This window comes from Aquarana catesbeiana, linkage group LG13, assembly GCF_042186555.1.
Source record: "Aquarana catesbeiana isolate 2022-GZ linkage group LG13, ASM4218655v1, whole genome shotgun sequence".
NCBI lineage: Eukaryota > Metazoa > Chordata > Amphibia > Anura > Ranidae > Aquarana > Aquarana catesbeiana.
The window spans coordinates 134,048,072-134,073,055 of NC_133336.1; the positions used below are offsets into that span (position 1 = coordinate 134,048,072).

Sequence of the window (24,984 nt, forward strand, 5' to 3'; positions counted from 1 at the left end):
CTGTAGAGTAATACTAAACAAACAATACAAAAACGGAATTACTTATCCAACCAAAAGTACTAAGATAGAGACACCATTTAAAAACAAAACTGGTACTATTTTTGACTATGATAAAACCATGTACAGTACACGATAGTGATCACATATTCAGTTACAGGCATCATACAGGCTGTTTACTACCTATACAACAATACTATGAAATGCCCTCTGACCAGCTGTAGCTGATCAATACATGTACCAAATATTGTTGAAACTGGGAAGTGCGAGTTGTGTGTTCTTTTGTACTACTACATAATGAAAAACGTTATATATAAAAACCGAGTTAAAGAAAAAAACTGGAAGAATTCTCACCAGAATGATAGGATAGCTGGACGTGGGGGGAGGGGTATTACAAATTAGCTCTGCTAATGTTTCAGCTGTTAGGACAAGTGCAGACATGTATGTGGAGTTGGGTGCAATAATTAGGATTCACGGGTCATAGGTTGGTGACAGCTGGATTGCTTTGTGTGGTGCTGACAAACTGTGGCCCACAATGTTTTTTAAAGGTGTTGGTTCCCAGGAAATTTAATTCCCCAAGCTGACCTAGCTTGGCCTGGATTTGTCCAGCTCTAAAAGGAGATTTCCGTGGCAACTGGCTAGTTGCAGTGATTGCAGACAACCTTAACCCAATCCAAAAATCCTGCCATCCTCAATAATGCTGAAGTTCAGCAGGAACTGAACAAATTTTGATCCACGTATGGCCATTCCCATTCTGTCGATCGACTTCATATGAATGGTCCTGCTGGAAAATGTTTGCTCAATCGTCACATACAGCTAATGGGCTGCAGCACTGATAAGTGTATTTTGACAGTGGAGGAGTCCCACTATCAAAATACAATGACATAGCGGGAAGGACATCAAATGTGTGGATGGGGGAAATGGGTACAGCCAGGAGGCCGAGTGAATAAACTGCACCATGTACGCACCTGCTTTAGATTAACAATGGGAACCAACCAACTTTGCTTCTGATCATGTTGGGGATCACATGCAGGCTGGAGGTTTGTTTACCATCAAACTTTTCAGCCTGCAGATGGCACTGCATCTCAATTTTTGTGCACAATAAAAAAAGTTCAACGTAAAAAAAAAAAAAAAAAAATTATTAACAAAAACACTTTTAAGTATAAAATATTTAATCAAATTTTTTTTTCACATTTGTATCCATTTGTCAGAATATAAATCATAAAAAACAAAAAATAAATAAATAAATAAAGAAACACAGGGTATTTATAATCTACTAAAACTGGTAACTTTTTTGAATTGTGACATTGGGTGCGTGAAGGTTTTCCACCTGATGTCGCAATGAAGGGCTAAGTGATGTGGGCAGGTGGTGATCTTTGGTAACATGTTACATTCTATATACAGGTGTAACATGTTACCAAAGGTGAACTTATTCTTTAACCACTTCAGCCCCGGAAGGTTTTACCCCCTTCCTGACCAGAGCACTTTTTACAATTCGGCACTGCGTCGCTTTAACTGCTAATTGCGCGGTCATGCAATGCTGTACCCAAACGAAATTTGCGTCCTTTTCTTCCCACAAATAGAGCTTTCTTTTGATAGTATTTGATCACCTCTGCCGTTTTTATTTTTTGCGCTATACACGGAAAAAGACCGAAAATTTTGAAAAAAAATGATATTTTCTACTTTTTGTTCTAAAAAAAATCCAATAAACTAAATTTTAGTCATACATTTAGGCCAAAATGTATTCGGCCACATGTCTTTGGTAAAAAAAATGTCAATAAGTGTATATTTATTGGTTTGCGCAAAAGTTATAGCGTCTACAAACTAGGGTACATTTTCTGGAATTTACACAGCCTTTAATTTATGACTGCCTATGTCGTTTCTTGAGGTGCTAAAATGGCAGGGCAGTACAAAACCCCCACAAATGACCCCATTTTGGAAAGTAGACACCCCAAGGAATTTGCTGAGAGGCATGTTGAGCCCATTGAATATTCATTTTTTTTGTCCCAAGTGATTGAACAATGACAAAAAAAAAAAAAAATTACAAAAAGTTGTCACTAAATGATATATTGCTCACACAGGCCATGGGCATATGTGGAATTGCACCCCAAAATACATTCAGCTGCTTCTCCTGAGTATGGGGATACCACATGTGTGGGACTTTTTGGGAGCCTAGCCGCGTACGGGGCCCCGAAAACCAATCACTGCCTTCAGGATTTCTAAGGGCGTACATTTTTGATTTTACTCCTCACTACCTATCACAGTTTTGAAGGCCATAAAATGCCCAGATGACATAAACCCCCCCCAAATGACCCCATTTTGGAAAGTAGACACCCCAAGCTATTTGCTTTGAGGCATGTTGAGTCCATGGAATGTTTTATATTTTGACACAAGTTGCGGGAAAGTGACAAATTTTTTTTTTTTTTTTTTTTGCACAAAGTTGTCACTAAATGATATATTGCTCACACAGGCCATGGGCATATGTGGAATTGCACCCCAAAATACATTTAGCTGCTTCTCCTGAGTATGGGGATACCACATGTGTGGGACTTTTTGGGAGCCTAGCCGCGTACGGGACCCCGAAAACCAATCACTGCCTTCAGGATTTCTAAGGGCGTACATTTTTGATTTTACTCCTCACTGCCTATCACAGTTTCGGAGGCCATGGAATGCCCAGGTGGCACAAACCCCCCCCCCAAATGACCCCATTTTGGAAAGTAGACACCCCAAGCTATTTGCTGAGAGGCATGGTGAGTATTTTGCAGCTCTCATTTGTTTTTGAAAATAAAGAAAGACGAGAAAAAAAATTTTTTTTTTTCTTTTTTCAATTTTCAAAACTTTGTGACAAAAAGTGAGGTCTGCAAAATACTCACTATACCTCTCATCAAATAGCTTGGGGTGTCTACTTTCCAAAATGGGGTCATTTGGGGTTTTTTTTTGCCACCTGGGCATTCCATGGCCTCCGAAACTGTGATAGGCAGTGAAGAGTGAAATCAAAAATTTACGCCCTTAGAAAGCCTGAAGGCGGTGCTTGGTTTTCGGGGTCCCGTACGCGGCTAGGCTCCCAAAAAGTCCCACACATGTGGTATCCCCATACTCAGGAGAAGCAGCAGAATGTATTTTGGGGTGTAATTTCACATATTCCCATGGCATGTTTGAGCAATATATCATTTAGTGACAACTTTGCGCAAAAAAAAATAAAAAAAAATAAAAAATTGTCTCTTTCCCGCAACTTCTGTCACAATATAAATTATTCCATGGACTCAACATGACTCTCAGCAAATAGCTTGGGGTGTCTACTTTCCAAAATGGGGTCATTTGGGGGGGTTTTGAACTGTCCTGGCATTTTATGCACAACATCTAGAAGCTTATGTCACACATCACCCACACTTCTAACCACTTGAAGACAAAGCCCTTTCTGACACTTATTGTTTACATAAAAAAATAATTTTTTTTTGCAAGAAAATTACTTTGAACCCCCAAACATTATATATTTTTTTTAAAGCAAATGCCCTACAGATTAAAATGGTGGGTGTTTCATTTTTTTTTTTTCACACAGTATTTGCGCAGCGATTTTTCAAACGCATTTTTTGGGGAAAAAACACACTTTTTTACATTTTAATGCACTAAAACACACTATATTGCCCAAATGTTTGATGAAATAAAAAAGATGATCTTAGGCCGAGTACATGGATACCAAACATGACATGCTTTAAAATTGCGCACAAACGTGCAGTGGCGACAAACTAAATACATTTTTAAAAGCCTTTAAAAGCCTTTACAGGTTACCACTTTAGATTTACAGAGGAGGTCTACTGCTAAACTTACTGCCCTCGATCTGACCTTCGCGGCGATACCTCACATGCATGGTGCAATTGCTGTTTACATTTGACGCCAGACCGACGCTTGCGTTCGCCTTAGCGCGAGAGCAGGGGGGACAGGGGTGCTTTTTTTTTTTTTTTTTTTTTTTTCTTTATTATTATTATTTTTTTATCTTATTTTTAAACTGTTCCTTTCATTTTTTTTTTTTTTTAATCATTTTTATTGTTATCTCAGGGAATGTAAATATCCCCTCTCATAGCAATAGGTAGTGACAGGTACTCTTTTTTGCAAAAATTGGGGTCTATTAGACCCTAGATTTCTCCTCTGCCCTCAAAGCATCTGACCACACCAAGATCGGTGTGATAAAATGCTTTCCCAATTTCCCAATGGCGCTGTTTACATCCGGCGAAATCTAAGTCATAAAATGCTCGTAGCTTCCGGTTTCTTAGGCCATAGAGATGTTTGGAGCCACTCTGGTCTCTGATCAGCTCTATGGTCAGCTGGCTGAATCACCGGCTGCATTTTCAGGTTCCCTGTTGAGACAGGAGAGCCAGAGAAAAACACGGAAGACGTTGGGGGGGGAGGGGCATTCCCTCCCACTGCTTGTAAAAGCAGTCTAGAGGCTAATTAGCCGCTAGGATTGCTTTTACATGAAAGCCGACCGCTGGCTGAAAAGAATGATACCAAGATGATACCTAAACCTGCAGGCATCATTCTGGTATAACCACTCAAAGTCGTGAATGGCGTACCTGAAGACAAAAAAATGGTTAACAATAAAGCACAGTAAACGGTAAGGTATAAAAAATTGCATACCTGAAAAGCAAACATGATAAAACATAATAACAATAAAACATTGCAGAATAGAATACAGTAAAAAAGAACAGAACAATAGAGAGAGAGAATAGAGAGAGAAAGAACAATAAAACGACAACTATTTTTTTTTTATTTTATATTTTTGTATGTGTTTTTTTTTTTTTTTTTTTTTTTTACACTTTTTTTTGTAACTAACTTTTATAACTGTAACCGGTTCCAGGTTCGGGTCTCTCAAAATGCGATGGCATCTTGGGAGACCCTGTGAAAGTGTGCCTAGTCTGTGCAATGCTGTACCCTACGCTAATACTCAACTAGTGCATGGTAGCGTTCAAAATATTCACCAATGCAAAGACCAGGATTGTCAGGACAGGACGGACAATAATAACGGGTGTCACGTCTATATCCGCGCTTGCTGCAGACACGACATCTTTTTGGGGGAGTTCGTTGGGTAGGGGTACTCGGGAGGACATAAAGAAAATGCCTCTCATGCAGCCGACTGCATTTGGTTGGGGATGTGAATGGGGGAAGTACGGGCGCTACAGAAGCGGTGGGTTCCCAATTAGGATTGGCGAATGCAGCAGGAAGGGCACTATGGGCACGACGGGCCTGTGTTTGTCTTCTTGGTGGCAGCGGGACACTACTTGTGCTTGCCACCTCACCAGCTTGAACTGCACTTATGGGACTCGCCACGTCACCAAGTGTTACTGCAGTGCTGGTTTGACTACGACCGGGGTGTACTAGGCCGCTGGTGCTTGCCAGTTCACCAAAACGCTACCAAAAAAACTGTTAGCGATCGCAAGGATCAGGCCTGACTCTGCGAACGCTGCAGTTATGCGTTTAGTGTTTTGTAAGTGACAGTGATCGATCGATACTGCACTTGGGTGGGCTGGGCTGGGCCGGGCGGAGGGGCAAAACGCAGGTGCTAGCAGGTATCTGGGCTGATCCCGCTAACACTGCGTTTGTGGGAACCCTAAACTGCTGGGGACGCTAGTATAGATCTGATCGGATCAGATATTGATCCGATCAGATACTATACCACTAAGGGAGGCGTATGCTGCGTGCGTGGGTGTTAGCGGTACTGGCGCTAACCTGACGCTGCCTGGGGCTGGTGCTTGCCAGTTCACCAAAACGCTACCAGAAAAACTGTTAGCGATCGCAGGAATCAGGCCTGACTCTGCGAACGCTGCAGTTATGCGTTTAGTGTTTTGTAAGTGTCAGTGATCGATCGATACTGCACTTGGGTGGGCTGGGCTGGGCCGGGCGGAGGGGCAAAACGCAGGTGCTAGCAGGTATCTGGGCTGATCCCGCTAACACTGCGTTTGTGGGAACCCTAAACTGCTGGGGACGCTAGTATAGATCTGATCAGATCAGATATTGATCCGATCAGATACTATACCACTAAGGGAGGTGTACGGTGCGTGCGTGGCTGGTGCTTGCCAGTTCACCAAAACGCTACCAAAAAAACTGTTAGCGATCGCAGGGATCAGGCCTGACTATGCGAACGCTGCAGTTATGCGTTTAGTGTTTTGTAAGTGACAGTGATCGATCGATACTGCACTTGGGTGGGCCGGGCAGAGGGGCAAAACGCAGGTGCTAGCGGGTATCTGGGCTGATCCTGCTAACACTGCGTTTTCGGGAACCCTAAACTGCTGGGGACGCTAGTATAGATCTGATTGGATCAGATATTGATCCGTACAGATACTATACCACTAAGGGAGGCGTATGCTGCGTGCGTGGGTGTTAGCAGTACTGGCGCTAATCTGACGCTGCCTGGGGCGACGCATATCACCGCCAGGCGATCAGGGGGCTAAACCTTTATTCGGTAATAAACGGCGGGTGCCCTGACACTATAAAAAATAAACGAACTAACCAGCGTCACTCGTAACAGTTATACGGTGATCAGTGGTGAAAGGGTTAACTAGGGGGCAATCAAGGGGTTAAAACCTTTATTAGATAGTATATGGGGGTCCATGTCGCTATAAAACGCTGACGGCGAACCTAAATATTTACGTCTCTAACTAGCGTCACCAGCGACACTAATACAGCGATCAGAAAAATGATCGCTTAGTGACACTGGTGACAGGGGGTGATCAAGGGGTTAAAACTTTATTAGGGGGGGTTAGGGGGGTATCCTAGACCTAAAGGGGGGTAATACTCACTGCCCTAACACTGTAACTGTCACAAACTGACACTATGCAGTAATCAGAAAAAAAAAAAAAAAAAAAAATACTGCTAATGTCAGTTTGTGACAGGGGGGGGGGGGGTGATTGGGGGGGGATCGGGGGGCGATCGGGGGGGGGATCGGGGGTGTAAAGTATGCCTGGCATGTTCTACTGTGTGTTTGTGTGTGTGTTGTGCACTTACATGTCTTCTCTCCTCGGCGCTGGACGGAAACTGCCAGACCGAGGAGAGATGACATCACATCCTCTGCCTGTGTGAAACTACACACAGGCAGAGGAGGATTCCCATTGGCTGGGAGCGATCGCGAGGGGGGGGCCACGATCGGATGGTCTCCCCCTCGCCTCCCGACGCTCCCAGTCAGATGCCGACCGCCGATGGCACCGGGGGGGGGGGGGGTCCGATCGGACCCCCCGCCCGCGGGAGGCAGATCACGTACAGGTACGTGATTCTGCCTGCCCGTGCCATTCTGCCGACGTATATATACGTTAGGCGGTCGGCAAGTGGTTAAAGTGGTTGTAAACCCTGTTATAGGCTTACCTGTAGGTAAAAGTGGTATAGCAAGGCTTAGCTGCGAGTAACTTGAATATCTCCTAAACTTGCAGTTTACAAGATATGTAGTATATGCGCTGCTGCCAATGTCATCAGTGCATGTGCACGGAAGAAACGGACCTCTGTGCTGTTTCTTCAGGAGTTGTGCTGTGACCAGCGTGGGAGTGATGTCATTGCAGCTCCGGCCAATCATAGCACTAGATCCGCGAACCCGGAAGCAACTCCGGTGGAAGATGTCTGCACTGTACTCGGAGGGCCAATGTTGATCCAGGGCATCGTTCTAAGGTAAGCATTTTATAATGAGCTAGTATGCGATGCATACTAGCTCATTATGCTTTTGTCTTGCAGGGTTTGTTTTTTTCCCCGAAGTTTACAAATTCTTTAGGTGCGCTTGAGGACAAAAAAATTAGTGCGATTGCCTGGAAGCTTTCAATACAAGCAAAAGTCAGTTCTATTTGATATCAGGAAACACTACACCCTTGGAAAAACAGTGGTGTGGGGCAACAGTGGTGCAGATTTATGGAGAGCACATTTTTATATTCCCACAAGAAATATGCAGAATTTCTTACCAAGTTTCACTTTCTTCCTTTTGTCATCAAGTTGCTGTGTCCTCTTGGCAGCAGCCTCCTTGGCTTTTCTGAGCTTGTCATATGCAGCCTATAGAAGAAATTTAGACCAACAAAGTAAATGCTGATTGTTTCAGAGTTGAACTAAAGACAGTATAAAAGTGGCATGTAACACCTGGTGGTCAGAGAAGAAAAAAAAATCCTTTTTAGGTGAATACAAGTGAAATTTGGCTGGTAAAGCACTTAAACACAACACTCAATATTTAAAGTGTCACTAAAGGCAAGGCGGGTTATAACCCCGGGTAGTTTTTGCCATCTGTGTCCCATTGAGAAGGTTTCCCTTCAGTTCCTGTGCCATAGCCAAAACAGGAAGTGAGAGAATCCCAGGGTGTCACCAGAGTCACTAGAACGAGTGTCCCCATTGGAAGATTTCCCCTCTATTCCTTTTCTGATGTAGATCCCAAAATTTGGGATTTCCTTTTGCTGGGAACGGTAAACAGGACAGAGAGAGGGTGAACCTTCCTAATGGGGGGCACAGACAGCAATAAACCCTAACAGGTGTAATAATTCCTCTCCACTCTGTCCAAATGTTTAAAAAAAAATAAAATAAATTGCCTTTAGTTACACTTTAGTGCATTTACAGCAAGTTACATTCTGTAGTATGTACTGTAATCATCCAAGGGATTAAATATCTTTTACACGAATTCCCATGTTACACTATATAGGTTGACATATGAAGCTAGGGGGCTGTCCTAAAAAAAAAAAAAAAAAATAATTCACCAAAATTTGGACAAGATGGGTAGACTATGGATACAGGACACAGGTTTTTCTCTAAATGTACTAGTCAATGATTTTTGTATTGGTGAGCTGTACTATCGGTATGCATATGGCAATAAACACTTGTTTGAGAGGATAGATAGATAGATAGATAGATAGATAGATAGATAGATAGATAGATAGATAGATAGATAGATAGATAGATAGATAGATAGATAGATAGATAGATAGTCTTTTACGTAAACCAAACCCACCTTCTATTTAACTTGGCAAAAGCATCATGATCACACCGGTCACATTTATCCTAAATCTAGGAGCCAGCTCCAAAAAGCTGGAAACCACAGACATCATATGCTCCTCACCAAAAAATACACACATCTTAGGTTCTAGCAGTAATATCGCATTGGTCACTGTACGAGTCTAGTAGTAATTTTATGGTGGTCATTCTCCTGGCTGCACAGGGTTCATTCTTTAGCTGTAGTGTTTTTAACATGAAGGTCTCTATCCGACTATAGTTATGCGGTGGTCATTACCTAACCTTCTGGCTTTAATCATGGTCACTCCCTGGGTGCAGTGGTTGTCAGTCTCAGGGTGTAGCCATCTGACTGCAATTACATACAGTACCTGTCCAGTCATTCCAATGCTGCACTTCTCTAACCACATGATGGATCACACGTGTGTTCCAGCCCTGCAGCAGATTCACTGGAAGCATGCTGAGTATTAGACATGTCAGTTTCTAGATCTGGAGCGCTGTGACCTGCATGGGTAGAAGAGAGGAGCAGGGCAGGACTGCAGCGAGCATTCAGGTAAGTGAGCTTTAGATTTGTGATGTAAAATTGAATGGGCTTACTGAAACAAAGTCCCTATTTTCTATTTGCTGTGGCACCCTCACACTATGATTGTTGTGCACTACTATGTACTGAAAGATTTCACTGAATACACTTGTTATGCCCTAGGATGAAAAGAGAACATCAGGAACATGCCATACTTTAATCCCCTAGTTTAGAGGGTCTACAACATGGCAGAACGTTTCCTGCTTGACATACCACTGATTATACAGAAAGGATGGTAGTGAACCTAATCTATAAAATAAATGTAGTCTTGTTTTAATAATTCACTTACCCTTGCTGCTCCATCAGTTAGTATTTCCAAGGCCTGAGACAGCTGGTGAAATAACTCGGCTGAAATGGCACAAATGAAGAAAGATAAAAATTAGGGAACTGTGGAACCATTTAGGTCAGTTCAGTAAGCCCCTGTTCACACCAGTGTGACTTGGGATGCAACTTGTAACATATAGAGGTTGATTAACTAAAACTGGAGTGCGCAAAATCTGGTGCAGCGCTACATAGAAACCAATCAGCTTCCAGGTTTAAGCCCCCCGTTCACATCGGCATGATTTAACAGGTCAAATCGCATGTCAAAGGGGAGCCTATTGCCAGCAATAGGAGCATCCCAATTGGTGCAACGCCGACTTTGTGGTGCCGCACCAATTTCCAAAAGTAGTTCCTGCACTACTTTTGGCAACTTTGGAGGCGATTTCAATAAACATCTGTGCATGAATCCACACAGATGTCTTTCAAGTCACTGCCGAAGCTGGACTGAAATGCAGCTCTGAAATTGTGCGAGTTCAGTTTTAGTAAATCAGCCCCACAAAGGCGCATTACAAGTGAAATCAGATTAAGTTTGATGGTGACCTTTCCAATTAGTTCGCCTCAAGGCTCTGCAACTTTGAAAAAAATTTCCTGCACTATTTCGGTGCAACTCCTGTGCAATTTCAGCTCTATATATTTCTACGTTAACTCACAATTCCTATAGGACTTTGGTAAGATAAGTGTTTTGGTTTTTTTTCTAACCCTCACCTCTCCTCCTAGGTCATCCTTGCTGCCCTAAAAACTCCCCTCCCAAGCACATTCCATTTACACCTGAGTGTAGCAGAATCACATGTTCCTCCATGCTTTTTTTCCTCTTTTTTTCACACATATGTTGCACAAAGAGTAGCTCGTTCACTTGAATGGGCTGCCTTATACACCACAAATACCCCAAAGTAGCTCAATAACCCTTTAAGTCATGGAGCGTCACACATTTTTTTTCCAGTGCCGCCATTGTAGCGCATTTTGATGCATGGCAAAATGCGTGCCTGCTAACTATGATTGGGGTGTCATTATCATTTCCGAAATGCGCAAAGCTTGCATTTTCTGTGCGGGATGCCGTGTTCAGAAATGTGCAGATGTTGTGAACGCAGCCTAATTAACGACACCCCAATCAAGAGTATCAGGCGCATGTTTCACCATGCGTTTGTTGTGTGCCAAAACGCGCTAAAGACACGCCAAAATGCAAACTGAAAATGCGCAACGCTTTTCGACTGAAAAGGTTCCTGAGCTACATTGGGGCATTTGTCGCACATAAGGCAGCCCATTCACACGTACAATACACATTTACACATTAAAAAAAAAAAAAAAAAAGCGGGAATGCGTTTATGCTACGCTCAGGTGTGAACGGAATGAATCTGCCCGGCCGGCCATGTCATTCATTCACAGTGCTCTGTGAATGGGAAACTAAAAGCTTGTAGTTTCAATTGACTACCAGAGCGCTCTGGTAGTTCATCCATTTTTCCAGTGTGTATCTGTCTGCCTGTAGGAGCAGACAGGTACACTGAGAAGTCTGAATGAAAAATCTGCAGCAGGGAAGCAAACAAATAAAACATCTCACAGCCTCTCTCGAATGCCCGGAATGCAGGTCTTCTGTGTTCCATACAACTACTTGGTACATTGTTCAGCCCCATCCAGTTGCAACCTGCCATAGGCTGTAAGTAGTGGAACTGGATCCCTCACCGGTGCGCTAAGACACTGGGAGGGACGTACTGCAGATACATGACATGTACAAGGGGGTAGCCTTATTCACACTGGTACTCCTATGTTATGCATTTCTAAATGTTCTCTGATGCCGCGTACACACGAGCGGACTTTACCACTGGACTGGTCCGGCGGACAATTCGACCGTGTGTGGGCTTCATCGGACCTGCAGCGGACTTTTTCGGTCTTTAGATTTGGAACGTTTCAAATCTTTACGTCGGAACTCCACCGCACCCAGTTCCTATCGAAAAGTCCACTCGTCTGTATAGTAGTCCGACGGACGAAAACCATCGCTAGGGCAGCTATTGGCTACTGGCTATCAACTTCCTTATTTCAGTTCGGTCGTACGTCATCACGTACAAATCCGTCGGACTTTGGTGTGATCGTGTGTAGGCAAGTCCGTTTGTTCGGAAAGTCCGTCGGATAGACCGTCGGACCAGTCCGGTTGAAAAGTCTGCTCGTGTGTACGCGGCATGAGAGGTATAAACAACTTTTATGCTTCCCAACCCTTTTTCCAGTGTTTAGATGTTCCTGCTTTAACCTTTTTGCAGGGGGGGGGGTTCATGAAATCCGATGGCTGTAGCCACTGGATTTATGTGAAAGAAAGTGAGACAGACTGGTGGATGCATGCAGGCGGTTGGGCTGTCACCAGATTGCCTCCATACGCCCCTGCTATGTATTCCGGGCTCCGCTTGCCCATCTACAGGCCTGGGACAGACATGGCAGCTGCCGGCGGGTGAAGGGGAAAGAGAAGAACAGAAACACAATTATGACGGCACTTCCAGGTCAGCCTCTCAGTGTCCCCAGCTAGCATAGCCGGGAACGTGTGTATTGCAATGCGATCTGCACTGCAATACATTCAGTGGAGTCCAGAGGAGACAAGCAGGATCTTCTAGACCCCGCATACCTCATTAAAGAGAACCCGTCAACTAAAAATCATCACATAAGGGACTTTTTGTGCCCTATGTGATGGGGAAAAAAAAAATTTTATTTTGCAAAAAATTTTTACTGAAATGTAACGTTTCCTAGACCTTTGTGGTAATATCAAGCGACATAAAAAAAAAACTACCACCATTTTATTTTCTAGGGCAGGGGTAGGCAACCTGGTGCCCTATAGCTGTCCAATCATGCCTCTGGGAGTTTTTATAACTACCAGCCTTGCAATGCCTCATGGGAAATGTAGTTCAACAGCCAGAGGGCCCCAGGTTGCCTAACCCTGCTCTAGGGTGTCTGCTTTCAGAAAACATACAAAGTTTAGGGGGTTTTTTTATCTTCAGGCCTAAAATTATTTTTTTTCTAAATGCGTGCACAAAAAAAAAACTGCTAAGGCTGCAAAAGGGTTAAAACAGGTTAGCCACTTTCAGTCACATTTACATGAACTTAGGGTTTGCAATCAGATCCTGGACACACAAAATTCTATTTTCTTGAAATGCAGCTAAACTGATCTCATTTAAACACAGGTAGACACACAGTGTGAATGCCATCCTTGAAAAATCATAGCATGTATTTATATGTTTAGAAATGTACTCTAAATGCATATAAAAACGCAGGTACTCCAGTGCCAGTTTAAAGGAGGCTTTGGATTAAAGGAATACTAAAGGCTTTATTTTTTTTTTTTAAATAACAAACATCTTCTATTTCCCTGCTCTGTGTAATGGTTTTGCACAGAGCAGCCCAGATCCTCCTCTTCTCGGGTCCCCCGCTGGCTCCTCCCCCCCGCTGAGTGCCCCTATAGCAAGCCACACACGCTCCCAAGTCCCAAACTGTCCAAAAGACACGTGGAATGGGGTTCAGCCCCTCCCCCTCCCCCCTGGCTGTGATTGACAACAGAGGGAGCCAATGGCAGAGGCGCAGGACAGCAGCTGCTCTCGTGCACATTGCTGGATTGAGATTGGGCTTGGGTACGTATTGGGAGGGCTGTGGGGGGAGCTGCATACCAAAAGGTTTTTTACCTTTATGCAGAGAATGCATGAAGGTAAAAACTTTCAACCGTTACAATTACTTTATGGTTAAAAAGTTTGCTTAGCTAACCTCTAAAGAGCCACCGGCAAATTTCATTACAGTATCTCTAAACCCCCAAAAATGTAAAATATTACAGATATCAGTCCTTAGCTTGGTGGCTACATTCGTTTTTTTCTTTATTTACCAAAAATGCAGTGTCCTACTTTCTTCCGGTGAGCTGAAAAGTCAGCAAAAGCAATCTTAATCTTTCTTTGTAAACTACTAATCCCATCAATTATTAAGATGAACAAAAGGCAGATGTTTTAAGTCCATGCTGTGCACCAACTATAGCCTTGTAAACACAGGCCGAATGCCGGGTGACATTGGGTGGATCAATAAAAACCGGCCAACATTTGGCTCGTGGGTATAGCAGCTGGTCCGACAGAAGTGGGCCAGCTTCTGTCGGGCGAGCATACTGGAAAACCAGCAGCCGACTGGCTCCCAATTAGCGCTCTTAGCCATTGGCTGAGAGCGGCAATTGGGAGCCGGTCGGCTGGTGTTTTGACAGGGGGGTGGCACCCCGCCAGCAGCGGGCTGGCAGGGGGCTACCCCCTGTCAAAACACAACAGCTCAGTGGGAGATATTGCTGTACTAACATCAGAATGTTAGTACAACGGCTCTGACCGGAGCTGACCTTTTTTTCCCCTATTTAACCTGCTGGGTTGAACGGAAAAAAAAACTCAGTGTGTACCAGGATTTAGGAGATATATAGCCATGAAGGGACAGGAAGTGTATATTACCAGATGAAAATAAAAAAGGAAGAAAGAATTAATGCAGCCACACATCCGAGGACTGCTATGCTAAGCAATGCATGACTTTTTGTATTTTGGGTTTAGATACACCTTAGGCAAAGAATTTACAGTTTTCTGTATGAACATTTGGATGAAAATCAAACTATGTTTGGCCAGTTTTACATTTTCCACGTGTACATACTAAAGGATATAGATTTGTGAAATTTACTGTAAAAATAGTCAATTACATTCCCTGTTTTATTAACAAAGCAAAAAACACCCGTACTCAGAAGTCCCGCTGAATTTGTTCCCCTTGTAAAAAAAAATAGCTATAAGTAATAAAAGAAGTTCATCATTCTTACCAGCTCGAGGATTATCAGGATTTTTGTCTGGATGGCAAGTCAGGGCTTTCTGCCTGTACGCCTTTTTAATCTGAGGAAATAAAACAGGATTTGAAGTATCTTTAGTCAGTTACACATAAAGAGAAGAAATACTTGTATGAAAGTGGAGCTCCAGCCTACTTTTAGGTTTTCACGGTGCAGAAAGGTTACAAGCTTTGTATTAAAGAGTTTTTTTTTCTCATTTTGGATGGAGTGGGGAAGGATTCTTTATTAAAGAGCTTTACTCTTATACTTTCTGTCCTGCTGCCAATAGTTTTACCAGACAGAAACATGCAACAGACATAGAAATCTGACAGCAGCGCTAACCTTCTCCTCCTCTACTAATAAAAAAACATTTCTATTTCAGTTTTTGTTGCTTTCAGTGAATTCCTCTCAAATCCTATCAGCCAGAAACAGGAAGTGAGGGGAAGCCCGGCTAGCAGCAAAAACCTGACAAGGACTCTAATCCTTCCCCACTCTATCCAATACTATGACAAAAAGACTGGGCTAGACATATACTTTGGGGTTGGTTTAGGCCCCTTTCACACTTGTGCGACTATTCCTGTGACTTTGGACAACAGAGTCGCATGACAAGCCATACCCCATGATTCCCAATGATAACCATAAATATTTGTGCGACTTCAAGTTTTACTGACTTCAAAGTAGTCCCTGTACTACTTTGGTCCCACTTTGATGCGAGTAGAGGTCCATAGACCTCAAGTTTACACAGGCGTTCCCTGAAATTGCGACAAAATCGGGGGGGTGGGGAATCACACGACTCAAGTCGCGGCAGCGTGAAAGGGGCCTTACTAAAACTGAAGAGTGCAAAATCTGGTGCAGCGCTGCATAGAAGCCAATCAGCTTCCAGTTTTTTTTTTGTCAAAGCCGATTGGCTACCATGCACAGCTGCACCAGACTTTGCACTCTCCAGGTTTAACAAATCAACGCCTTCATTTCATGTGCTGGGAGATTCACCTCACTATCAGGGCCCATTCACACATGTGCATTGGGACAAAAAACATGTAATGATGGGAATGGAATGTACCTGTTTTATGTGAAGTGAATGGCACCCACACAACGTAGAGTGCAACGTCCTGTGCCACGATGCTCATACCAGGTATTATGGTGCGCTGCGTTAAAAAAAAACAAAAAAACAAAAAAACACCCCATGTAGGTTTTTTTTATCCATTTTGGTGCAATGGTACCCCTTCCGTAATGAATGGGGGAGTGGATTTAGACCCCTTTCACGCTGGGGCGCGTTTCTTAGCGCTAAAAATAGGGACTGTAAAGCGCCTCTCAAGCCACTCCAGTGTGAAAGCCAGAGTGCTTCCACACTGGGGTGGTGCGCTTGTAGGACAGAAAAAAAAAAAAAAAGTCCTGCAAGCAGCATTTTTTGGGCGATGAGGGAGCGTTGTATACACCACCACTCCACCGCCCCGCCCATTTAAATCAATGGGCAGTGCTGCCAAAGCGCATCGGCTCTTTTAACCCTTTCCTTGGCCACTAGCAGGGTTAAAAGCACCCCGCTAGCGGCCGAAAAGCGCCGCGCTACAGTGTACATGACAGCGGACTCACACCTGAGCAAAGCATTTTTCAGGCAATTTGGAAGCGTTTTCTTTCGCTATTTTTGTACATAGACAAGTTTTTGAAGTGTTTTTTCAGTGTATGCAAGCTCAGGTAATTCCATTTTAGGGGAGAGCAGAGGAGAATAGTTGTTTTGTTCACACACAGAAACACGAGAAAATCTGCTTGTGTCCTACATGTACAAGACCGTAGGAGCAAAAATGCCAGACAGCTCCAGACACAGCCTGTGGATCTTTTTCTGATATAAGTGACAGATATGAACAACCACAATGGAAAAGAATCTGAATCTTTCTTCCTCTATCTTTAGTCACTTGGAGCCCTCCTCCTGCAGAGCATTCCCCCCCCCCAAACTCCTCCTCCTGCAGAGCATTCCCCCCCAAACTCCTCCTCCTGCAGAGCATTCCCCCCCAAACTCCTCCTCCTGCAGAGCATTCCCCCCCAAACTCCTCCTCCTGCAGAGCATTCCCCCCCAAACTCCTCCTCCTGCAGAGCATTCCCCCCCCCAAACTCCTCCACCTGCAGAGCATCCCCCCCCCCCCAAACTCCTCCACCTGCAGAGCATTCCCCCCCCAAACTCCTCCTCCTGCAGAGCATTCCCCCCCCCAAACTCCTCCTCCTGCAGAGCATTCCCCCCCAAACTCCTCCTCCTGCAGAGCATCCCCCCCCCAAACTCCTCCACCTGCAGAGCATTCCCCCCCAAACTCCTCCTCCTGCAGAGCATTCCCCCCCCCAAACTCCTCCACCTGCAGAGCATTCCCCCCCCCCCCAAACTCCTCCACCTGCAGAGCATTCCCCCCCCCAAACTCCTCCACCTGCAGAGCATTCCCCCCCCCCCAAACTCCTCCACCTGCAGAGCATTCCCCCCCCCAAACTCCTCCACCTGCAGAGCATTTCCCCCCCCCAAACTCCTCCACCTGCAGAGCATTTCCCCCCCCCAAACTCCTCCACCTGCAGAGCATTTCCCCCCCCCAAACTCCTCCACCTGCAGAGCATTTCCCCCCCCCAAACTCCTCCACCTGCAGAGCATTTCCCCCCCCCCCAAACTCCTCCACCTGCAGAGCATTTCCCCCCCCCAAACTCCTCCTCCTGCAGAGCATCCCCCCCCAAACTCCTCCTCCTGCAGAGCATCCCCCCCCAAACTCCTCCACCTGCAGAGCACCCCCCCCAAACTCCTCCACCTGCAGAGCACCCCCCCCCCAAACTCCTCCACCTGCAGAGCACCCCCCCCCAAACTCCTCCACCTGCAGAGCACCCCCCCCCCAAACTCCTCCACCTGCAGAGCACCCCCCCCCCCCAAACTCCTCCACCTGCAGAGCACCCCCCCCCAAACTCCTCCATTTGCAGAGCACCCCCCCCCAACTCCTCCATTTGCAGAGCACCCCCCCCCAAACTCCTCCTCCTGCAGAGCACCCCCCCAACTCCTCCTCCTGCAGAGCACCCCCCCCAACTCCTCCTCCTGCAGAGCACCCCCCCCCAACTCCTCCTCCTGCAGAGCACCCCCCCCCAACTCCTCCATTTGCAGAGCACCCCCCCCCCAAACTCCTCCATTTGCAGAGCACCCCCCCCCCAAACTCCTCCATTTGCAGAGCACACCCCCCCCAAACTCCTCCATTTGCAGAGCACACCCCCCCCAAACTCCTCCTCCTGCAGAGCACCCCCCCCAAACTCCTCCTCCTGCAGAGCACCCCCCCCAAACTCCTCCTCCTGCAGAGCACCCCCCCCCCAAACTCCTCCATTTGCAGAGCACACCCCCCCAAACTCCTCCATTTGCAGAGCACACCCCCCCCAAACTCCTCCATTTGCAGAGCACACCCCCCCCAAACTCCTCCTCTTGCAGAGCACCCCCCCAAACTCCTCCTCCTGCAGAGCACCCCCCCAAACTCCTCCTCCTGCAGAGCACCCCCCCAAACTCCTCCTCCTGCAGAGCACCCCCCCAAACTCCTCCTCCTGCAGAGCACCCCCCAAACTCCTCCTCCTGCAGAGCACCCCCCAAACTCCTCCTCCTGCAGAGAACCCCCCCAAACTCCTCCTCCTGCAGAGCACCCCCCCCCAACTCCTCCATTTGCAGAGCACCCCCCCCAAACTCCTCCTCCTGCAGAGCACCCCCCCCCCCAACTCCTCCATTTGCAGAGCACCCCCCCCCCCAACTCCTCCATTTGCAGAGCACCCCCCCCCCCAACTCCTCCATTTGCAGAGCACCCCCCCCCCCCAACTCCTCCTCCTGCAGAGCACCCCCCCCAAACTCCTCCTCCTGCAGAGCACCCCCCCCCAAACTCCTCCTCCTGCAGAGCACCCCCCCAAACTCCTCCTCCTGCAGAGCACCCCCCCCAAACTCCTCCTCCTGCAGAGCACCCCCCCCAAACTCCTCCTCCTGCAGAGCACCCCCCCCAAACTCCTCCTCCTGCAGAGCACCCCCCCCCAACTCCTCCATTTGCAGAGCACCCCCCCCCAAACTCCTCCATTTGCAGAGCACACCCCCCCAAACTCCTCCTCCTGCAGAGCACCCCCCCCCCCAAACTCCTCCTCCTGCAGAGCACACCCCCCCCAAACTCCTCCTCCTGCAGAGCACACCCCCCCCCAAACTCCTCCTCCTGCAGAGCACCCCCCCCCAAACTCCTCCTCCTGCAGAGCACCCCCCCCCCCCCCAAACTCCTCCACCTGCAGAGCATAACCCTCCTCCATCTGCAGAGCATTATTCCCCCTCAACTCCTACACACATAAAAAGCTCCTATATTGCTGGTGTCCCCTCACCTCCTTCTGGCCGGCATCAGCTTCTACTCCCAGCAGCCCGTACAGATCCATCTGCATGAGCTCCTTGGAGACCGGAGTCTTCCCCGCCGCCATTCTCGGTGTTTTCTATCTTCTAATCTACATGCACACGAAATCCTCTCCGCACTCTCCTGATCAGTGTATTTCTTCCTGTCTCAGTATGATGACGTCTATGGCACTAGGTACGGCGGGAAATGTAGTACTATACAGAGGACACTACACATAATTATCAGTATTCGGACTACAATTCCCAGCATGCCCTGCGGCCACAACAAATCCATTTCCTGAAAGTTGGAGATCTTCTGTAGTGACCAGTCCAGTACAGGGACCTGGACACACTTCAGGTAACTAAAGGATAACTTCCATCTGCTTAATGTTTAGAAGCTTCTCATAGCAAAGAGCTGAGTGTGATGTGAAAGAGAAATGTGTGTCAGTGCTGAGTATATGATCATTCTGGGGGCAGACATATCCTCATATTATATGTATGTGGTCTCTCATATCTGTGTGCCTCTTCCATGGTTTTATTTCTTCACTGCAAAGTTCCAGTCTGTCTGATGTGTGATCTTATGGAGGCCATACATGCTTCAACTTCTTATCTGATCAATGTGTGATTCAGTCAAAATGATTGATTAAAAAGTTTGATGGATTTAGACTCAGTTTAGATTGGATTCCATCAAACTGAGTCAATAAGCAATGGTGGAAAAAAGTATTAATTGTTTTGCAGCAATCATCAGTGATATACATTGTTCATGAATACAATCATATTTCAATTGATCGAACGATGAGATCTCATGGTGGAAACAGTGATCGATAACTAAAGCTCAGTACACACATAAGGTTTTTTTTTGTTTGTTTTTTTAACCAGTGGGCTGAATGGGGAAAAAGAAAAACGTAACAGACCTGGAATCCCAAAAAAGAGGTGGAGAGAGGAATCTTCCCTGTTGTGCTCCTGTATTCTGACAGCAAGACTCTCCACTGTCACTCACAATAGACTGATCAGCAGTCATTGGCTGCAGACCGCTGATCAAAGAAGGGTTTCCAGCAGGACCATTAAACAGAAACCAATCTAACAACTGGTTTCTGTGGAACAGGGAGGACCACACTGCTGAAGTGGCCCAGTGTCGATCTGTGTGTACCCTGCTTTACAATCGTGTTACCATCAGTATCTTAACTATCAGTCGTCATGCTTGAAGGGATTGTAGTGTATTGGTGCAATCGAAATCCACTTTCCTGTGTGTGGCATATCGATCAAATCGGTTGTCAACTAAAGATTGATTATTCCCATCGGCAGAGATCAATTATAAAATAAATTGACCCTTTGAAGAAGAGTACTGTACCACCATTAGGCCCATCTTACAATCTGACTACACAATCTCTGTACAATCACCTTTTAGATTTACTAAACCGATGTAATATGAACACCTACCTTAAATATCCAGTCAGGGAAACCCGTGCACTACATTTTTGTTTGATAGATCTAAAGAAGATTTTACAGTCGGATTGCAATGTGTGAGGTGACCCTTCAGTTTCAGTTGTAGGCATGAGATAGATATATAATATATTTTTTTTTTTTTTTTTTACTAAAATCATGTGATTTGGCATGTCCTACTTTTCTGTGTTTTTTTTTAATGATCAGTTGAAAGTCATTTATTTCTAGGAGAGTGAGCCCGGTGTCACAGATCACATGGATTCAGTGGGGGTCACGCAGTAACATAACAGTGATCACACACACATCAGTCAAACCTGTTCTCCCCCTCCTGGACCTATACCACAGCTAGAAATTTGGAAGAGGCTCAGTCAGGGGTAGGTATCGACCGATATCATTTTTTTGGTGGCGATACGATACCGATATTCTGGCCACCAGAATATTTTTTTTTTTAAATTGCTGTCACAAGGAATGTAAACATCCCTTGTGACAGTAATGGGCAGTGACAGGTACTCATTATGGAGGGATCTGAGGGCTATAAGACTACAAACCCCTCCTCTGCACTTGAAAGTATTCAAAATGTCAAGATCTGCGTTTTTGAATGCTTTTTAAAACTGGCGCCTTTTAAGATGCCAGTAATCCTGGTTACTAGATCCGAGACCCGAACGAAGCATCGGCTTTGTTCAGGTCTTCGGCCAGCTGGCGGATATGCTGGTTGCTTGGGCCTCACGGTGGGACGGGAGAGCCTGGGCAAGCGGCGGAAGGGGGGAGTCCTCTCCCACTGCTTACGGCACAGCAGCCGCTCGGCTGTTATTACATCGGTTGTTATTATAATAAAGCAAACACCTTGAAGCAATATCGGTCAGTTTTTTTTTTACCTATACTGATACTTCTGAAAAAGAATATTGGCCGCACCGATGATCGGTCGATCCCTAGTCAGGGGGACATATAGGTCACTTCTACTGCAGGACTATCCAATCCTATCTTATAAAATGAATTAGGGTGGGCTCAGCCAGTAAAGATGGTTTTACATTTACGAAGGTCCCCATTGCCTTGGTCAGGCCTCTGTGATTAAGTCAAAGGATGGGGATTTTCTTCAGTTGGGTAGGATAGATTTCCTAGTCTGAAAAACGATTAAAGAAGTCTCTTTTTTTTTTTCAGCATTCTGTCCCTAGGGGACAATGTACATGTAGTACTCTGTCTTATGTTTCTATGTGATTTGTAAACCCAGCAATGAGGTCGAGGAGAGCGCCTCTCTACCCTCTTTCCCTCTGTAGCTGTGCAACAACATAGCAAGCAAGGAGATGGCTGCCTGTTAACCAGCACTTTCTCGGTTTGGCTCTGAGCATTTTCCCAAAGCAAGAGGAATGGTGGTGTGTCAGCCTTCTGTCACTCTTCATTTCTCTTGCTTTATCTTGGGAAATCTCTTAGAGCCAAGAGAGTGCCAGTTATCAAAGAGTAGTCTACTTGCTGGATACATTGTCGAACAGCCACATGGAGGAGGGGGGGGGGGGGGGCTGTCCTGTCTAACCTCATAGCCTTTTGTTTTTTGTCATCACTTTTCAATGGATAGTATGTGACCGGTCTAAACTACGTGGCATGTTCACCAATGCCAGGAGCCTGGCAAACAAGATGGGTGAACTAGAGATACTGTTGTACAAGGAGGATTTGAATTTTGTGTCAATTTCAGAGACCTGGTTTAAAAGCTCTCATGATTGGCTGGCAACCATTCAAGGGTATTCCCTTTGTCGCAGGGATAGAGAGGGTAAAAAGGGGGGAGGGTTATGTCTATATATCAAGAATAATGTACAAGTTAATGTGAGAGATGACATCACTAAGGGAGCTAGGGAGGAGGTGGAATCCTTATGGGTAGAGCTCCAAAGGGATGAAGCTAAGGGGAAAATAATACTGGGAGTATGCTATAGGCCCCCTAACCTGAGGGAGGAGGCGGAGGTGGACCTCCTATCACAATTTGGATTAGCAGCAAGGATGGGAAGTGTTATCATAATGGGGGATTTTAATTATCCAGACATAGACTGGGCGGCGGGAACCACGCATTCGTCTAAGGCTCACCAGTTCCTAAATGTCTTGCAGGACAATTTCGTGGTTCAGATGGTAGACGCACCAACTAGAAACAAGGCATTACTAGACCTACTGATTACCAACAATACAGACTTGATCACGGATGTGGAAATAAGGGGCAATTTAGGAAACAGCGATCACAGGTCAATTGGCTTCAGTATAAATCACACTAGTAGGAAACATAAGGGGAATACAAAGACACTGAATTTCAAAAAGCCAACTTCCCTAAACTAGGAACCTTGCTAGAAGGCATAAATTGGGATAAAATCTTAGGAACAAAGAACACGGAGGAGATATTGGTTTGCTTTCAGAGCATATTAAATATGGACATTAGGCAGTGCATACCATTGGGTAATAAATTTAAAAGAGCGAACAAAAGTCCTGGATGGCTTAACTCCAATGTAAAAATGCATATAAAAGCAAAGGAGAAGGCCTTCAAAAAATACAGGGTTGAGGGATCGTTACCAGCATTCAGACTTTATAAAGAATGCAACAAGAAATGTAAGGGTGCAATTAGGGCAGCTAAGATAGAACACAAAAGACACATAGCGGAGGAGAGCACAAAAAACCCCAAGAAATTTTTTAGGTATGTAAACAGTAAAAAAAGGAGGACAGACCATATTGGCCCCATAAAGAATAAGGAAGGAAATCTGGTTACAAAGGATGGGGAGATGGAGAAGGTATTGACGGACAAAAAACGACGCTAGGGCAGCTATTGGCTACTGGCTATCAACTTCCTTATTTTAGTCTGGTGTACGTCATCACGTACGAATCCGTCGGACTTTCGTGTGATCGTATGTAGGCAGGTCCGTTCGTTAGAAAGTCCGACGCAAGTCCGTCGAAAGTTTGTCGGACGGGCTGTCGGACTTTTGTAGCCGAAAAGTCAGACCGTGTGTACGCCCCATTATACTGACATATAATCACACACATAGGTTGGACTTGATGGACTTGTATCTTTTTTTTTTTTTTTTTCAACCTCACCTACTATGCAAATATGTAACAATGTTTCTGCTATGATCACCAATATACCATCCGATTTTATATCTGACAGGTGACATGGATGGGAGATGTTTTAGTTGTGCATCCAAGTTCACCATTTTCAAAAAAGAGGTGAGTTTACTTGCATGCTGTTTTTATGGCAATATGTGCTTTCCATAAACAGGAATGTACACGTTCACATTGGTTATAAAGCCTGGGGAGGGGGGGGGTCCTTCTTACACTACACTAGAGGCTATCAAATTGTATAATTAATACCTATATTCATAAACAGGGCTTTTTTTCTCAGAGAATAGGTGCAGGAACTCGCCCTCTCTGACCAACTCTCCACCCCAGCCACACCTACAGCGGAGCCAAAAAATCTTAATAAGTTAAGGCTTAGAACTGCATATCGCATAAGGTGAATTCCCCCCCCCCCAGCTCTCTTCTTATCACAAATCCCCCCCCAGCTCTCCCCTAATTACAAATCCCCCCAGCTTTCCTCTCTGTACAAATCCCCCCCAGCTCCCCTCTCATCACAAATCCCTGCCAACTCTCCTCTCTGCTGCCCCTCCCCCCTCCTCCACACACATACATACTTTTCCCTGGTTTCCTCTCTGCACAAATTCCCCCAAGCTCTCCTCTGTGTACAATGCTCTCCCCTCTGCTAAACACACACACACACACACTTTTGCCCCATACACACGATGAGATTATCGGACGAATGATTGTCCATTTTTTGTTGCATGCTGATCTCAGATCGAATCTGATGAGTTTACTAAAGTCACGAAAATTCCCGCACGACAGAAATAAAATTCGGAAGTGATGTCATATGTTGTAATGCATTTGTATTGCATTTTCGAAACGATAGCTGTACTGATTAAACGAAAATCGCACGATCTGGCATCGTACGAAGATTTTTTTCCTGCATGTCCGATAGAATACTATCGCATGAACTGTCCTGATCAGCTCTCGAAAGCTCTGTACTAACGATCCGATTATCGTACGATCGATTTGAAAGCGGTATTTTCCGTACGATTTTCGGATCGTGTGTACGGGGCATTACTCTCTCTGCACATATTCCCCCACACACTTTCACAGTGCACTCTTCTCGGAATGAACTCATAGTTCATTCAGATGCTTTTCTATTTAAGATACATTTATAATTTAGTTTATTCGGCATGAAATTGAGCTTAGTTATGTAGCATGAAGCTGTATATTCTGCATTACTTACATTTTTGGTAAACTCATTCAATGAATGCAAGATAACATGCACTGAATTGATGCATTCACACAATTTCACAGTAACCATGAGCTAAAAAAAGTTCAGGAATATTCCTTTATCCCATTGTTTTGCAAATCTATGTACACTACAAACTGTATGATTAAATCAGTTCTGATATAGCTGTTTTACTAACCTGACAGTTTATTATTCTAAATAGGAAACCTTCATTTTGTTTGCAAATTTTAGAGATTCTA

At 45.2% G+C, this 24,984-nt stretch overlaps 2 protein-coding genes across 2 annotated transcripts in view; one reads left to right on the plus strand and one right to left on the minus strand.

The window, feature by feature from the left end:
- The window catches only part of DNAJC17 (DnaJ heat shock protein family (Hsp40) member C17), a 65,985-nt gene extending 46,768 nt beyond the window's left edge, over nt 1–19,217 (minus strand). The window contains exons 1-4 of the mRNA XM_073609412.1: nt 19,005–19,217; nt 14,652–14,721; nt 9,828–9,886; nt 7,932–8,019 (exon numbers count right to left, since the gene is read on the minus strand). Coding sequence (XP_073465513.1) covers nt 7,932–8,019; nt 9,828–9,886; nt 14,652–14,721; nt 19,005–19,097 — 310 coding nt within the window. The 5' untranslated portion in view covers nt 19,098–19,217. The remainder of the gene's footprint in view (nt 1–7,931; nt 8,020–9,827; nt 9,887–14,651; nt 14,722–19,004) is intronic.
- The window catches only part of ZFYVE19 (zinc finger FYVE-type containing 19), a 63,344-nt gene continuing 57,574 nt past the window's right edge, over nt 19,215–24,984 (plus strand). The window contains exons 1-2 of the mRNA XM_073609411.1: nt 19,215–19,366; nt 23,582–23,640. Of these exons, the coding sequence (XP_073465512.1) occupies nt 23,587–23,640 (54 nt within the window). The 5' untranslated portion in view covers nt 19,215–19,366; nt 23,582–23,586. The remainder of the gene's footprint in view (nt 19,367–23,581; nt 23,641–24,984) is intronic.